At 39.7% G+C, this 18537-nt stretch overlaps 1 protein-coding gene across 2 annotated transcripts in view; it reads right to left on the minus strand.

The window, feature by feature from the left end:
- NUP210 (nucleoporin 210) overlaps positions 1-18537 on the minus strand; it is a 158452-nt gene that overhangs the window by 107193 nt on the left and 32722 nt on the right. For both annotated transcript variants that reach the window (XM_061618161.1, XM_061618162.1), the window contains exons 5-9: positions 15426-15576; positions 7015-7147; positions 4918-5076; positions 3411-3479; positions 2329-2435 (exon numbers count right to left, since the gene is read on the minus strand). In XM_061618161.1, coding sequence (XP_061474145.1) covers positions 2329-2435; positions 3411-3479; positions 4918-5076; positions 7015-7147; positions 15426-15576 — 619 coding nt within the window. The remainder of the gene's footprint in view (positions 1-2328; positions 2436-3410; positions 3480-4917; positions 5077-7014; positions 7148-15425; positions 15577-18537) is intronic.

Here is an 18537-nt window from a genome sequence, read left to right on the forward strand (position 1 = left end):
AAATGATAACAGATGACAAAGAAAAGGCAGAAGTGTTTGATTCCTACTTTGGCTCAGTCTTCTCCCAAATAAGGGTCATGACCATCCCAGGAAACATGAAGTGGAAGGGGCAGGACTGGAGCTTGAGATTGATAGACAAACGGTTAACGAATACCTAATCACTTTGAACAAATCACTGGGCTCCTGCTGGGAGGAAGGGCAGGATATAAATCAAATAATAAATACATAAAAATAAACAAGTTCAAATCGGTATCCTAGAGTTTTGAAGGAACTGGCTGAAGAACAAATCCTGCCAAACTAATCTTATCTTGTTTTTTGATCGGGTAACCTCCCTTGTAGTCTGTGGGAATGCAGTGGACATAATGTATCTTAACTTCAGCAAAGCTTTCAACAGAGTCCCCCTTGATATTCTGATTAGCAAGCTAGCTAAATGTGGGCTGGATGGAACAACTATCAGGTGGATCCACAGTTGACTCCAGAATCGTACTCAAAGAGTGCTTATCAATGGTTCCTTCTCAAACTGGGCAGAAGTAACAAGTGGGGTACCACAGGGCTCGGTCCTGGGCCCAGTGCTCTTCAACATTTTTATTAACGACTTGGATGAGGAGGTACAGAGCATGTTTATCAAATTTGCAGATGATACAAAATTGGCAGGCACAGCTAATACCGTGGAAGACAGAAACAAAATTTAAAGGGATCTTGATAGGCTGCAGCATTGGGCTGAAAACAACAAAATGATATTCAACAGGGATAAATGCAGAGTTCTACACTTAGGAAAAAGAAACCAAATGCACAGCTATAAGATGGGGGGATACTTGGCTCAGCAATACGACATGTGAGAAGGATCTTGGAATTGTTGTTGATCACAAGCTGAATATGAGCCAACAGTGTGATGTGGCTGCAAAAAAGGCAAATGCTATTTTAGGCTGCATTAACAGAAGTATAGTTTCCAAATGGCGTGAAGTATTAGTTCCCCTATATTCAGCACTGATTAAGCCTCATCTTGAGTACTGCGTCCAGTTCTGGTCTCCACGCTTCAAGAAGGATGCAGACAAACTGGAACAGGTTCAGAGGAGGGCAACAGGATGATCAGGTGATTGGAAACAAAGCCCTATGAGGAGAGACTGAAAGAACTGGGGATGTTTAGCTTGGAGAAGAGAAGACTGAGGGGAGATATGATAGCACTCTTCAAGTACATGGAAGGTTGCCACACAGAGAAGGGCCAGGATCTCTTCTTGATCATCCCAGAGGGCAGGACACAGAATAATGGGCTCAAGTTGCAGGAAGCCAGCTTTCGACTGAACATCAGCAAAAACTTCCTGTTAGATCCATTCAACAATGGAACCAATTATCTAGAGAGGTAGTGGCCTCTCCAACAATGGAGATATTCAAAAGGCATCTGGACAGCCATCTATTGAGAATGCTTTGATTTGGATTCCTGCATTGAGCAGGGAGTTGGACTTGATGGCCTTATAGGCCCCTTCCAACTCCACTAATGATTCTATGATTTCTGCTTGAGGGATGTGGAATCTTGCATTTCAGTTAGTATGACTTGTTTTTTTGTACTTGCCCTGCTCTAGCATTTTAATAGCAGCCTGACACACACAAGAAAAATTAACTGACTTAATCTAAACATGTCAGCCTGCTGTTAAAGACACAAAAGGATAAGTGCCCTGACTTGATAAAACAAAAGCAAAAATAAGAGCCTGCTGGAGCAGGCCAGTCGGTCATCTAGTCCAGCATCCTGTTCTCAGTGGCCAACCAGATGCCCATGTGCAAGCAGGAGCTGCATGTAAGAGCACTCTCGCCTTCTGCGGCTTCTGGCAACTGGTTTTCAGAAGCATACTGTCTCTGACTATGGTGGCAGAGCACAGCCATCATGGCTAGTCACCATTGATAGAAATAAGAGAGGATGTGGTAGGCCCATGAAATTTATTGCTTTCAATCACCAGTTTAAAGCCTGCCTGTATTTGTTCTTGTGGTGTTTCCTGTCTTGACTTCAATTATAATTTAATATCTGTAATTCCTGTAATTTCTGCTATTTCACTAGCCATATTCAGGCAAGGGTATTGAGGGTTCCAAATGTGGGAAGGAGCCAGTGAGAATTTGTGGAGCTATCCCTATCCCTCAGTGCCTATGTACCAGCCAGCCACTCACATTCACTCTTGGTGATAAATAATTGCCATTAGTCTGAAGGGGACCACTGGTATGCATGTAGTGTTTCCTGAGTTCTTATCCCCATGGAGGAAACCCTATGCATGCAGAAGCGACCCCATTCAAACTGAAGCCATTCACTCACCACACATAAGGGTATAATATTTCACTTACTTCAGATAAATGCACCTTATTACTTGATTTATCATACACTTCAACAATGATTTCATAGAGCCTCTCTGTTTCCAGGACCCACTTGTCAGCAGGATGAATTGAAAATCCTACAAAGCACAAAAACAATGAAAATCATACTATATAGGAATACATATTTGATAAACAGCTATCAGAATAATTTAATTTTCTATAAAACACTATATTTAAAAAAGGCTTCTAAAATTCAACTAGGGAGCTGGAGTTTGCCGCATTAAAAATATAGCAATCATCACATTTGGTCACTGAAGTAATTTATTTTATTTTTATTATTTTATTTCAACTTTTATTATCTTACCGGTGAGTCCAAAAGGACTCCCAGAGTGGCAGCATGGCACATACAGCAGAACCTCGCTATTATGCGTGGGTCGGGAGACAAAGGATGCGCCCACGTTATAGGGCTTCCATGTTATAACGAAAGCCACTTTCTGCAAACAGTATTTTACACAAGGAACATTGTCATTTCCAGCAATATATCCGAATCCATGGTTCAGCAAGCTGTGTTATAGTAAGGTTCTACTGTATGTATATTAATTACAGCTAGAAACACAAGAACCTTGAGTAAAGTGAACTATAAGAAGCTAAAGGATACCAATCAATCCTCAATTTTTTTCAAAATAAAAAGGACATATCACATGTTTGTACTAGGCCCACAGAAATGCTTAGACCCAATGAAGGACATTTGATGAAAAGTGGGGAAAGGGCTTAGAAACATGAGGAACCACAAAATAAACACAAACAAGTAGTTTATGGATTTGCAAATGGTAAGCTTAATGTTTAACTGCTCACACATTTGTAAATTTATTGAAAATGAGATATTTGAGAATCTGAACTAGTGTAATATAATTATGGCCATGCAAATTTCAAGGCCAGCCATCAGCCACCCATGGAGATATGAATCATATTAAATGTACAACACAATATAGTATAAATTGACACATGAGGTTATTTAGCTATGATTTCTAGAAAAATGCAAGAAGTTATTTTATTTTTTCTGAAGTTCACAAGAAAAACTGACAGATTCATACTGAACATCCAATACCAACCTAAGTATCCTGGGTCCACAATGTAAATGGTGCCATTTGGTAACTTGGAAGCACCTTGCATAGAAACACTTGGAAATTAGTCAAGGAAAAGATATTTTGATACAGTTTAGCAGCACAGTAAGTTAAAAATAGTTTATTGTTTAAATGAAATTGATGAGGGAGAGACAGTGTCACCAACAGCACTCAGTGACTGTGTTCACACACATAACAATAAACCATGATCTAGTGTTACATGCATGAGCTGCACTGAGTCCTAGCAAAGCTCATGCATCTCCTCTCGTTTCTCCTCATCTAAGGAGGAAGACTTAGTTGGATTTTAGTTTCACTTACAAAGAACATTGGCTTGTTGCACTGACCAAGGAATCCAGGCTTACAGCAAACTGTTAGATAAACAAGCCAGCTTCATAACCAATAGTTTGAAGTCAGCTTCTTCTAAAACTTCCCAGAATATCCTAGTTCATATGACATGATATGCTGACATTCATAGAAAGTAAAAATAATCTGCAATGAAATCCTACTGGCTGCACAGGAAAGAGAGAAAGATAGGGGAATGCATGAGCTCAATGCTTTGCTTGGGCTCACTGTAGCTCTTGCATGTAGTACTAACCCACATAAATGCAGCCAATGGCTTGATACTGGCTTCACCTTCCTAAGAAGAATTTTAACAAACCACATTTCCTGGAGTTTGCATGCAATAGGCCACTGTAGTTTGCTCAAAAGTGGATGCTTCTAATCACTTACAGCTGTAAAAGTGGGGAGAGGTGAGTGCTCAAGCCTCAGGTTTGACATGGCTTCTTCATGTAGTGAGCAATCATGGGTTCTCATTAAATCTGAATCAAGCTTATGCCTTTTATGGTTATATTTACGTTTTGGCACAAACTGAACTATATCCCCTAGAGGTAGACCACATTTCATAGTATGATGAAATTAAATTAAAGTAGACAAACACCAAACAAACAGGGAATTGTGATACTAGGCTTGCAACAACAAATACTGGACACATATATATGGGCCACTGCTAAAATGACCGTTTGGATTACATCATCTTTTTTTCAGCTACCATGTTTTTAAAGGGCTCTATGCAATCATATCAGCAGTTGTTATAACCGTGGAGACATTCCCAATGCCATTTTAAGTGCTGAGCTAAGCTAAGGTTTGTCTTAGCATGTTGTCTGAACCTGGAATCATGGTTAAGCTCTCTACAGACTAAGCATGAACTGTAATGAAAAACAAATCCTGGTTACAGCTTGTGGATAGTCTGGACAGAACTTAACCACAAGCACAGGTTCAGATCACATGCTAAGCCAAGCCTTGGATTTGTTCAGCATAGTGCAGCTACAAGCCCCTATCCGGGAGCCTGTATGTTAATGCATTCATACTAATTCAAGGTTTGGCTTAGCATGACATGCAAACCAGCTGTTATATGAGCCAAATTACAATTTCCTCAAGTTTCAGGGCGAACAGTATAAAATCTGTTGATTTGTATAACACTATGCAGAAAGGTTATTTTTGTGGCAAAGCACAATGTTAGTCTGTCCCCGCTGCAATGCAGTAACTGTGGATGTTGCCTGATCAAATTTGGCAACAGCCCAGGCTGGATCTCCCCCAGGGCTGAGTGTGTTGTTCTGAAGCTGCAGTTCATACTGATCAGAAGGCATCATTAATTCTGTACATAAAGGAAGAAGATACAAGAAGTAATATGAGCAAAGAGGTGTCACTTTGTGGATCCTGGCAATATAAAATATCAAGTCAACAATAAATTTGTGCTTACAACATATTTAGTTAACGGCTATTTAATGATTTTCCAAAACACACATTTTTTTCTATCAAGCTATATCAAAGGTTACCTTGCTTAGCCTATTTCTTAAGATTAAGTACCAAAGCATAATTCCAACAGTGTTTATAATAGCAGAACCAGTTCTGAATTGTGGTAGAGAAAATGTTTTCACAAATGTGATCAGTAGTTTTGATAAGACATAAATAAATGAATTCATATTAAGTTTCTTTAAAACTTTCATTAGAACCGATATCTCCTCCATTTTAAAATTTGGTATACAAAACATCTTATAAACTCTAAAATTAGTTTGCAGTTAATTGTCCAGCTTTTTTCCAGACTTATAACCACAATTCCCACCATAAGTTTTCCATTCAGGAAAACAATCTTGTCCATTTCTATCTAGTAAATACAGGCCCCCGAGTATGATCTGAAGACACCTGACCCATCACATTCCTGAACCTAAGCAGCTGTAAGCCTGGTAAGTGCCATGATAGGTGATTGCATGAGAACCACATGTGTGCCATCTTGGGTTCCATGACAAAAGAAAGAAGGTATAAATGTAAGAAAATAAATAAACGATAAAATAAAATATCCCATTCCTTACGAACAGTGTTCACGCTAAGGAAGAAAACTGAGTCCAAACAATAACTCAAGTGAAGAGAATGAAATATCTTATACGTTTAGGAAAGCTGGTTTTTTGTGCGAAATAATTGTGAGAAATTCAAATATGTTTCCAACACAATGGAGTCATGCAGACAACAAAGCTCTGGCTTGCCAAAACAACAGCACTCCCCATGCCCCTGAGGTTGCATGGCAAACTGCTTTTGAAACTGAAGGTAAATCACAGATCAAATATTTATTTATTAAAATATTTCTATGCTGCCATTATGAGTAAAACTTGCTAAAGGTGGCTTACACAGTAACAGATAAAATACAATTCCTTATACTGAGATTTTGTGTGTGTGTAGAGACACACACAGGATGGTATTAGCAGGAACACACTCAGGGTGATATGATACAATCTAATTGAAACCTTCAAGTCACAAGAGTTTTCAGGAAATGTCTGCCAGTTTGAATACTAAACAAATGATTCAGGGTGCAATCCAACTTGCATTTACTCTGGGCTGATGGGAGTTGGATGTGGTGGGTCCTGGCTCAGCTGGGCTACGCTGGCATAAGTCCCTCAGCCTGGCTCAGCTGGGGCTCAGCCAGGACCCAACCAGCTCAGCCAAGACCAGCATAAGTGGAGCCGGTGTAAGACGGCATAAGGCCTGAAAAAGGGGCATGTAGGGGGCATGTCAGGGGAGGGGCAAAGGTGAGGGGACTGAGACCACAGGCAAATTGTTTTTGGAGTGCTCCAGCAGGTCCCAATCCAGGGAAAAGTTACACCGGGAAAAAGGTCAGTCTAAGAAAATAATTGCAATAGTAGTCAATGAAAGGGCTTACTCCCTGGTAGGGGTATTTGAGAGAGCAGGCTTTTACTTTCTGGTCCCTGTGCACAGCTTCCAGCTGAACTAGTGTTCAGCCAACCCAGAGGCTCCTGAATGGCAATCAAATGCGGTGGAACCTTATGCCAGCTTCTCTTGCTCCAGCACAACTTATGCCAGCTTCCCTTGAGCTGGACTGTGCCCTCAGTGAGCAACTTGCAGTCTCTGTTTCAGTCTTACTGATGTAAATGGGGCTATATCAGTGTACAGGTCTACGAATACTAATAATAAGTGGTAACTATTTTCCCTCAGGCAGAACTGTATTTCAATCTCTCATAGAGAAAGACTGAACACAATTTACTGAGTACAAACTATCAACATTTGTGGGGAAAAGACAAACCTGTAATCTTCCCTTGTCTTATTTTCTGAACTTTATACTGCACTGACATTCCTACTAGAAGGTAGATATCATAAGCCGGATTTAGAATGATGTTTTCCAAAATAAACAATCTGACTTCAGCAGGAGGCACATTCTGTTGGTTAAAAAAAAATTAGGTAATGTAAATAAACTCAAACACAAATTTCTTTCTAAAGAAACCATTAGGCTAATGATAAATGCTTGTTTTCATTGATCAAAAAATAATATTTGAGAAAGTAAAGCATAAAACCACTACTTTTAACAATATTTTGTTTTAGAATAACAACTGGTCCCATTACCCTTTTAGAAAAGGACATGAGTGAATTAAAATATGTTATCAGTTCCACTAATGTGTCTATACATGTGCATGAAGCCTTATCTTACACACATGTTCGTGGAGCTACTGATTTGGGCATCTTTACACAGGAGAATATTGAGCGCTACAAACTTTACTGCACTGAGTCCAGTTACCTTGGGAAATTGTCAGTATTTGTTTTTGGGGGAATTAAGCAAAAACCAATCTCTTCTACGACCATTGTTGCAGGCAGTACGCCTATGAATACCAGTTTCTGGGAATCGCAAGTTGTTGCACTCAGGTCCTGCTTATGTGCTTCCCATCTGTATATGGTTGGCCACTGTGAGAACAAGATGCTGAACTAATGAACTTTTGACCTGATCCACCAAGGCTCTTCTATGTTCTTTTACTACCAATATTATATGCTTAGGGGAATTAGCAATAGCCACTCAATTAATTATAGTTATAATATTTATTTACACAAAAAATGCTAACAAATAATAAGATGGCTTTGTGGCTTGAAGCACTAATACCAAAATATAAAGGAGTACAATGGTGATCAATGCACAATTGAGCCACCCACTTTGCCTAGGCCATATGTTGAAGAGTCCCCATTAGAGGTTTTAGAAGATATCTAATGTTATTCATACTCTGAGCAAACCCAATAGACTTAAGTCCACTGATTTCGGTTATTCTACTCTGAGTTATGACTTAGTTGGGTATCATCCATAAATATGGGCGTATATATGCCGAATAGGGTTTCTGGAGCAAGTGCTTAAAGGGGCAGTAAATAAACCAGGAATGGGAAAGTTCACATACAAAGTTCATATGGGTTTGGGTTTTACAAAAATAAGGAGACTCATGAAATATGAAAACGAAAACAAATAGAGAGGAGTGACACACTAACCTTCCCTGATCTGGGACAAGCACCTAGATGCAAAAAGGCAGAGTTTCACCATAACATGCTGGTACACCACCACAGCCAGGCTTCAACAGCAGCTGGCTGTTTCCTTCTATTATTGATTGATTGATTGATTAAATTTATATGCTACCCTTCCTCCCAGGAGCCCATAGTGGTTGTAGGGAGAGGTGCAAAGTGATCACAGACACAAACCTTTTCTATTTTCCCTTTTGGTTTAAAATAGAAGACCTTCTACAAAAGTGCCCTGACTAGTCCTGAATATAAAAATAATAATTTAGAGGCAAGGGGCTGGGGGCAAGAGACAAGGAGCTGTAGGGTCAGGGTTGAAAAAGAGGAGCATGGAGCACCCTTATTATTTATTTATTTATTTATTTGTTAAATTTTTATACCGCCCCACTAGCATAGCTCTCTGGGCAGTGTACAACAGAAAGTATATAAAATAAAATCACATAAACCGGTACAAAAACATATATATGAAAATCCACAAATCTAAAACCAATTGAACATATTAAACTAAAATGCCTGAGCAAAGAGAAAGGTTTTAACTTGGTGCCGAAAAGATAGCAATGTCGGCGCCAAGCGCACCTCAACGGGAAGACTATTCCACAATTCGGGGGCCACCACTGAGAAGGCCCTGGTTCTTGTAACCATCCTCCAAGCCTCTCTATGAGTCAGAACTCGAAGGAGGGCCTTCGATGTTGGATGTATATCAAATGCTGAAAATTTGGGGGCATTTAAGGGACATGTAGAGAAATGGCTTATCAGTAGGCAGTAACCTTAATTTATAAAGGGGCTTTCACTGGTGTCTAGGGATGGACATAGGTTACATTTAATAATAAAAGATATAGGTAGTGGGATGAAATGGAAATACATTTCCTACCACAATCTTGTTTTTAACAAATATGTTTTTAACCCCCTTTTTAAAGCTTTTTTTAAAAATGTTTTTAACATTGTTTTGTATTTTAAGGTCTTTTTATGATGTTTTAAAGTGTTTTTAGTGTTTCTGTTTGCCGCCTTGGGCTCCTGCTGGGAAGAAGGGCGGGATATAAATCAAATAATAAATAAATAATAAAACTTGCAGCAAAGTGACACAGATGTCTTGGCCAATCAGGTAATGTTAAAAAAGTGACTATGTGCTTACTGAATGAGACAGGCGTGAATCTGTCAGAAAATACAAATGAGAACCATCTTCTTAATTGAGGCAAGGTGTGTTTTTTGGATGGGTCCATTGCTCATAAGGGATAATAGCTGAATTAAAGGCATTACTTGGATCTGAGGGTTACATTAAGCAAATGCAATCATAATCTTGGTCACTGCAGGGAAATTCCCCTTTACAGCAGCCACTCTTGGGAAGATCCTTGGCAAGAACTTCTGCGAATTCCCAAATAAAATGACACCTAGCTTGCTCCTAGTCTACATGGGTACCATCACTGTTCTTGGTGCTCAGAGAGGTTAAATCTCTCTTCCCCCCCGCCCCCACATCTTGGGGCAACTACAAAGTTTCAACTGAACTGAGGATCTTGGTAACAATTGAGAAGATAGTACACTATTGTATAAAATACAAACAGCAATCTGCTCATAAGAATAATATATCCCAAAACTTTTTTTAAGCTTAACAATGTTGGTTCACATAAGCACAAAATGTTGTCATTACTGCTCTATAGATAGGCAAATGTATACAATTATAGTGGGGCCTACTTAAGTTATTTTGGTTTTTAAAGCCTGTAATAATTTGGTATTTATCAATTTGTACATCTTGTTAAGTTTGGGGGTTTGGACAGGAGAAGGTTAATGGGGCCAGGACTGCTTAAAATCTTCAGAAATGAGGCCATGTGTGACAGCTGCAACCTTAGTCATATAAATAGCTTAGCTAATGGGCCTGAATGGCTGGTGGATGCTTTCATTTCCTTGAGGGTTTGGACAGAGTTAGGCAACTCCTTCACACATACACATCCCACCAAGAATAATGTAATCTACTGAAAAAGAAGAATATGCAGTTTTGAGCTCTGGAAAGCACCTTTTGGGGCTGCCTCTCTGGGGGATTTGCTGCTTTGGACAAGTGCATTCCTGTCTGTCTCCACCTATGCTCAATGTTTGCAAACAAACTCTTAAGTCTCTATTGATCTTTCCTCCCTAGAAAACCAAACCCAGGTAAGCACTACCCCAGGAACTTCACACTGCTTGAGGAATGGAGGAGAATATAATATTTTCCCCAGTACAGTAGGTTGTTTAAAAAAAATAGAGTTAAATATATATGCTATCAAGGTGAAAAAGTTCCCTGCACCAAGTCTAGTTTTTGGCTTTTAGAGAAGATATACATTATTCAGTTCTCTGGTTATAATTACATTTTCTAGAAAGCAGGAGTTTTGGCACTTTGGGGGAAAGAAATTGATGTTGGCTTGTCAAAGAGAACCGAATGCAGCGAGTTAACTTAGGCAATAGTATTTTGTATTGCAATGTGGGCATTCTGTAGGACATGTGGGTGAATGAAATATAATTTTACATTTTCTCTTAAGCTTGCTGAGGTTAAAAAGAACAGTGAAAAGGAATTCCTTAAGATTTCCAAAGAAAATCTTCAACTAGTCCAGACAATTCACTCAGAAAAGCAGAGGAAGAAATGTAAAGAAAAGCACTGGAGAATTAATTAAAAATCAGAAAGAAAAAGAAACGAGACACCAATTTTAAATGGTAATGAAGAACTAAATTTGCAAAAATGCTGAATTTCACTTTATTTCATTTCAAATGTTTGTCAATTTTTTTTAAAAAAGTTAGTTAATTTACACAATTAACATGGGTGTGCAGCCTTAAGGAAGGCAGCAAAATTCAGCAGGGAGGAGATTCCCCAGATGGGGTGGCTCAATACTGAAGGCCTCTAAGGGCTGTCTTCAGGTTGCCCACATGCATGCTAACTTTAAAATTAGCCATTTGTCCAATACTGAAGATGAAGCTTCAACATAAATGACACTGGGAGGGGGTCTACATTTTGCAAACACTAGCAAGGGATAGAAGTTTCAGCAGCAAAATATCACCTGATTCCTTCCTCTGGTAATTACTGATGTGCTAGTAAATTTAGCAATTGAGCTTCATGAAGTGAGGGCAGCTACCTTGGGAAAATACCTAGCAGATATTGGCAATCATCTTTATGGATATAAAAGGCTGCTGCAGAATATGATGAAGGGAGTGAGCATTTGAGGGAACAAAAATGTCAGATAGGTACCTGAATGAACCTACTCATGCATATGTCAGTTCATTCAATGCAAATTCTTAGATGCATGCACGTGTGTTTTCAGCTCTTCTCTTGGGAGACCAGAGAAAAAGCCTCTGTTTTTGGCTGATGTCCCATGTAAAAGAAAACCTGATCCTACCATATTTATTCTTGCTTTGGCAATGTAAAAATTAGACTACTGCAGGGGTAGCCATTAAGGTGCACTTCAGGGTACTACTCCCACACACATGTGCCTGTGTTGTGATCTTCTGAAGTCCTACTCTGGATGAATGGAAAATAGGAACAATATGCAAGAAACACCTTCTCTGTGCTAACGTATGCAGAATGTTGAGATGCTTAGCATGCTTGCCTGAACGGTTTGGGGCAGAGCAGGAATGAGGTTGAGGCTTCATGGACACACTAATGCGGTCAGTCTGGCACTAACACTGATGTGCCTGCACAGCTCCAACCTCCCCTCTACCCTATCCCACCCCCACACTGTCCAAGTAGGCAGCAGGAAACATCTGTGTTAGGAGGGCAGTTCTAAGGCACTGCCCCATTGAACCAGGCACTCCTGAGGGAAAAACCCAGCTAAAATGGGCCATCAGGTGAACTGGGAAAATGTGAGTAGAAAGTGGCTTTTGTTCCATGACTTGGACACTACCTTGTCTCTGAAGGCCCTAAACTAAAATAATTTTCTAAGATTTCCTGCTCTGTCAATCCCCCCTCCCAATCATCTTACATACAGATCTCAAACCAGTTTTTGCACCCTGTGGTTGAAGACTTGGCACTTTAATGTCTGATAACGGGTCATACCCAGTTCCTCTTTAAACTACAAGTTACAAAACAACTCCAAAACTGCTTTACAATGCAACTGAAACAAAATACACACATTATTTTATTATTTATTTATTCATTATTTGATTTATATCCTGCCCTTCTTCCCAGTAGGAGCCCAGGGCGGCATTAAATGTGGATTCTAGGGGCAGTAACACATGAACATATGTGAATATATTAGTTTTCATATGAAATTTTAAAAATCCATTGGCTTATGTCCATAAAATGATCCAATGGAGCTGAATAATTTTCAGACCAAAATCCTGCCTCTGGCCCCAGACTGAAGTTTGGCAGACCAATGACAATGAAAAAGAATAATCTAGATCTCTATGTGCCACCCACTGTAATAATAACTGAAAGCCTAGAAATATCTAAATGGGTTTCTTCCAGCTATGGGTCACACATAAGGCCCTTATGTTTGTGGTTCATAGGCCACTGAAATGCAACTTCCCACCACTGAGGTAACTGGAGATCCCCTGGGCCATGTCGGTGCAGTTCATATTATGGGTCTTCCACTCACTAGCATTGCCCCATTTTCCAGGAGAATCATATTGCTGTAGGCAGTAGCTGCAATGCAGGCTGTTTCTAATTTCAACTTTGCAGTATGGGAAGAAGTCACACTATAGCACTGGACTGGGGACCTCAAGCATGTGGGCCAGATGTGGCCCATGGAACCTTCCCCCTCAGCCCTTATCCCTGACAGTTCAGTAATAATGCTTGTGAAAGCTTCCACTCATGCTATTTGGAAGGGTGATTGTGTTAACCTTCCTCATCCCATATGCTGTAACCTCTGCACAGCAATTAAGCTTTTTAAAAGCCTCCATTGGTGCAATGGAACCATTTACTGCTGGGTGATGGCAATCTGGTGAAAGAAGAGTTAACATCCCTCCATACAGATTGCAACACACACACCTAATGCCCCCCATAACATTTAGGATATACATTTTTAAAGCCTAATTGTCATGTTGGAAAGATTATTTTTTTTTGGGGGGGCACAGCTGGTGAAGAAAGAGTTAGAACTCACTTCCTTATGTGCTGCACGGGGGGAGAGCAGGGCTGAAGAAAGGGACATCTAGAAATGGAAGGGGAGACAAAGATTGAAGTGAGGGGAGAGATACAGGGAAGAACTGAGGGATGGTGTGCGAGAGAGTACATGTGGAAGTGGTTCTGGCTTTGCCCATTTTGGCGCTTGGCCCCACCCACTGCTCTATGTGGGAATGCGGCCCTCAAGTTGCAAAAGGTACTTCGTCCCATACTACAAACAAAATGGGATAAGGGGCCCTAATAAAGGCATGGATGCTTATAACACTGAGCAGCACAAATTGGTATTACTAGAGCTGCTTTCATTATTTATCTTACACACAGGCTTCACTGTGGAGCAAGACTTTGAGCCTAGGCAAATACAGGCCTTTTAGATCCACTGAAAGCCAAAGTCTAGGCTACAGCTTTCTAAGCTCTTCAATGAGGAACATAGGCCACACTGCCATTATATGTTATCTCATTTGTCATGTGTTTTTGGTACACACACATTCATCATTAGCTGTTTTCAACCCTATATGAAGACTTTGTACAACTGTACACATACACATAAACTCCCAATAAATGAACCTTTTGAAAAGTTTTTTAAGGTTACAAAAGGGGTAGGCAGCTTGAAAGAGATACACAAACACTTTTAGCTTCTTCATGAGAGGTAAGGTTGTGGAGGCAAAAAACCACATATGGGACATTATTCAGTGATACATTATGGGCTTTGGTTTAGACTGTAACTTTTGAAATATCAAGTAGCTGATTATGCAAAAAAACCTGCAGGACTGGATACATCTAGCTAGCACAGTGAGGGACCAAAGGAGGTGAAGCTTGAGGGTCTATGCTTATTTCCTTTTACTCAATTTCCAGAAAGGGTTAGCAGATTTCTTATAAAAGAAAAGAATAAAAGTCCTTTCAAATTGGGATATGAATACCCAAGTGTTTCATATTTTTCACTAATCCTGGTTAATTTTCTTTATTTTTAAAACTACCAATACCCTAAACACATACATTTCTGCTGATAACGTTCACCCACAATAGAATCCTGCTGACTTTGCCACAGTGGTGTTGGCGCTGCAAAATCCATACTTGTAATGGATACATATTTTTATCTGTCAAGCATCTGAATACCCTGAGGAATTGTAATATGCAGAAAACAACGCATCGTTTTGCATTTTTTAATCCCTGGAAAAAAAATAGAAACCTAGGAGTCCCATTACCTGCTTCTTCAATGTTCTACTGTACTTACAACATCATTTACTGAGCAAAACCAATAAAGGAACAGTGACAATAGCCTCAAGAAATACTACAGAAAAATAGGTTCAGCAGTCTTGGCAAGTGTGTGCTATCTCCCACTTCTGGAGTTCCCTCAACTTCTAGCAATCATAAGTGGGGAATAGAGTAGAGCGGACCTTATAAAATATCTAGCATTGTTTCTGCTTGATACAGTAATTTCAGAAATAGAATATCTCCAATGGATGGATAATCCCTCACAAGGAAATTGGCTACATTATTAAACTGCTCTTACCATTAAGGAATTTTCTAAATGTTTTTTTACAGACATGTCTGAAGTAAAGAAAAGACAAGAGGCCTACTCACAAGCACATGAAAAGAGGACAATAAAAGGGGGAAAGGGATTGAGGAATAATGAGGTGTCCGTTATAATCAATGGCTATTATTTGGTGAATATTCATATTCATATGGGTATGGTGACAAAAATCCCAGATGAATTTTGTTCCTGAAAACATGGGTCATGTGAAGTGACATGAAGGGAGAAACACATTTAGATGACTGTCAACAATCATTGGTATATCATCTTGCAATCTCACTTTACAAAACAGTAAAGGATTCCTTCTTTCACAGTATACATGCATCTGTATATCTTCAATCTGCTTCATGCATCTTGCCTATAAAAGCTCATGCCACAGTGCATTTGTTAGTCTTTAAGGTGCTATAGAATTCTTTCTGAATTGTGCTTTTGTATGCAGTATGTATGTTTTCCTTATCAATATCATTTTGTTTCCATTATTGAGCAACAGTTATAAGGGAAGAAAAAGTACCCTGTTGGAAGACTGCTGTGAAAAATGCGCCACGTGAAAGGACCTTACCTTATAAACTGTTTCTTGTATTCTTGCTTTTAATTTTGAACTCCCTGTTTTCATGCCAGATACTAGAACAATGTCTCCTTGTTTGGCGACTTTTTCCATCTCTAATATATAGGAAGGTGGTGTATATGTCGATTCTGAGAACTTCAGGATACTGTAAAAATAAGACATTGATATACCTGATTGATATTGATATACCATGGACTGCGAAAAAGACAAATAATTGGGTGTTAGGACAAATTAAACCAGAACTGTCACTAGAAGCTAAAATGATGAAACTGAGATTGTCATACTTTGGACACATCATGAGAAGACCTGATTCACTAGAAAATACAATAATGCTTGGAAAAACAGAAGGGAGTAGAAAAAGAGGAAGGCCAAACAAGAGATGGATTGATTCCATAAAGGAAGCCACAGACCTGAACTTACAAGATCTGAACAGGGTGGTTCACGACAGATGCTCTTGGAGGTCACTGATTCATAGGGTTGCCATAAGTCGTAATCGACTTGAAGGCACATAACAACAACAATACTTGAATTTTGCATGGAGAATGGGGATAATATCTAAAATATTGCAAAGGAGGCGCAATGTGTTAGGCATGTTCTAGACAGGGTTGCAGTTCCTTAACGATCAAATCCACAGATCTACTCTTGCCTACATATGCCCAGGTGACATTTGTGGTTCAGAATATCTTCCCCACTCTGGCTGGTGTGCCAACTGTCTATACCTTGATAATGTCCAGGTTAAACTATTGCAACACATTATTTATGGAGCTGTCTATGCTTCCAACTCTTTCAAAACATGGTGGCCAAGTTAACAAATGGTAACCACCACACTGAATGTAACATTTGATTGCAAAAGGTGGCATAAAGCATTAAGGTTTTCTGTAAAAAGGAGAATTTCTGTAAAAACATTTGGATTAACAGAAACAAAGTTAACTCTCCCTTATGTTTTATGGCTTTGCATGCCGGTTGACTAGTTGCCAACAATTATCCTGTTGGGCAATAGGCAACCATAAGGCTGTACTTAGCCTATTCTAGTTTATTTCATAATGAAAAAATTACTGTTAGCTTTCCTTCCTTCCCTCCTTTAAAAGTACATGCTAGCCCAAGGAATCCTTGCATTTGTTGTTATTCCCCCCCAAATTCCTGCATTACATCTCAATACTTGCTGGTAATAATGACTTGTAACTTGCTCCAATAAAGCTGTTATGACAATACATTTGAATAATGCTGTCTTAATCTTGTCTTCAAATGGCCCAATAACTCATTATAAAATGAGGAAACCTACAGATGGGCAGCCACTGCAACCTTTTCTTTGATGAAAACCCGATATAATAACCCTTGCCCTGTATACTTTCCAGGTGCCTTCTTTACTGTTCTTTAGTCAACAGCCACTAACATATTTATGCTCCAGAGGCTTTGACAACATATAATGCAAACAGCTTTGCATTTGTTTTTTCCTAACTTTTTACTGAATTGTTATTGTTTCATTTATTCTGATGGATAGTAACCAAACTGAGATATACAATGCTGTTTTAATTTGTGTTTTTATTTCAGTGATTAACTATTATATATAATTTTATTGTTTTAAATACTTGTGAGTGAACCACCCTAAAGACTGAACTTTGGTAGAAATGCGAGATATAAATTATCGAACAAACAAAACCCACTTGGCTAGACTGAAACACATCTGAGTTTTCACGATTTCAGTCCATGCATCCAAGTTTTTGCAATTTCAGTCCAAGAGAGTTCAGCATGTGCTCAACCTTCCTACTGAAATCAATGAGATTTACAGAGCAATCCAACTCAAGGGAAGCCAGTGTGTGCTGAAGCAAGCAAGCCAGCATAAAGTTCTGCTGCATCCAATTGCCATTCAGGATCCTCTGGGTTGGCTGAACGCCGGCTCAGCTAGGAGCTATGCACAGGGACCAGAAAGTAAAAGCCTGCTCTCCCAAATGCCCCTACCAGACAGTAGCCCTCTCCATTGACTTCTATTGCAATTATTTTCTTAGACTGACCTTTTCTCTTGTGTAATGTTTGCCTGGATTGGGACCTGCAGGAGTGCTCTGAACATGACCAAGATGTGGCCTAAGTCCTCTCACCCATGCCCTCGTCATGCCCCTTTTTGGGGCCTTCCATTGGCTTACGCTGGCTCCACTTGTGCCGGTCTCGGCTGAGCTGGCTGGGTCACGGCTGAGCCAGCTGAGAGACTTACACTGGCACAGCTCGGCTGAGCTGGGATCCAGCTGGCTCATCTGGAAATCTGTCACATCCAACTCCCCGCAGCCCAGCATAAATACAAGTTGGATTATGCTCTTAGTGCTTAATTTTGGCTGTGTCTTACTCATCTTTAAAATAAAATTAAGACGTTGCAGTTTAAATTTACAGATCCTTTGCTGCTGATTAACAATTTAACGTTCTGCTTGGCTCTAATCCATTAAAAATGGTTTATATAAGGAAATTTTCATTTAGTGTTCTGTGTACTTCTTGAATATGGTCAGAAACTCCAAAATAACAGAAACATACTTAGGAGTCTCCAAGAAAATTAAACCAATGGCATGCCTGCTTCATTTATTATGATGGATAGTAACCAAATTGGGATATACAAAGTGATTCAGCTTCATTGAAGATCTATTTTGAAAGAGTCAGTATCAATAGCAGAGCTACAAGACTGAAATGAAAAATATCCAAACAGACAGTGGTGCTGGATAGGATTTAAAACTGATAAATTTTAACCAAACTGGAAATGAAAACACACGAACTCTGTCTGAAAGCAATGAAGTGTGGCTTCTTTTAGATGTGGTGCAGTGTCAGGCCCAGGATGTGACTCAGGAACCAGACCAACCATTGTAGTTAATTCGTGTTTTATTAGGGTAATGTCCAAACAAAGACTGCGTTTTCTCATGAAGCAATACAGGGATACAGGTCCTGCGGCATTGGGAGAAAGTTGACAGAGCAAGGGACTTCTTCCCGCCTGTTCTTTAAGAAGGGGCCAAACGGGCGCGCAATCTTTCGCTCCTCCTTAACTGCCCCTCAGGTACTGCCCGCCTTCCCCCCCTTCTCTCCTGTCTTTTCAGCTGTCTGCGTGTGCGCGGTGAGGGGGGAAGCATCA

The sequence above is a fragment of the Rhineura floridana genome, chromosome 3 (genome assembly GCF_030035675.1).
Source record: "Rhineura floridana isolate rRhiFlo1 chromosome 3, rRhiFlo1.hap2, whole genome shotgun sequence".
NCBI classification, from domain to species: Eukaryota; Metazoa; Chordata; class Lepidosauria; order Squamata; family Rhineuridae; genus Rhineura; species Rhineura floridana.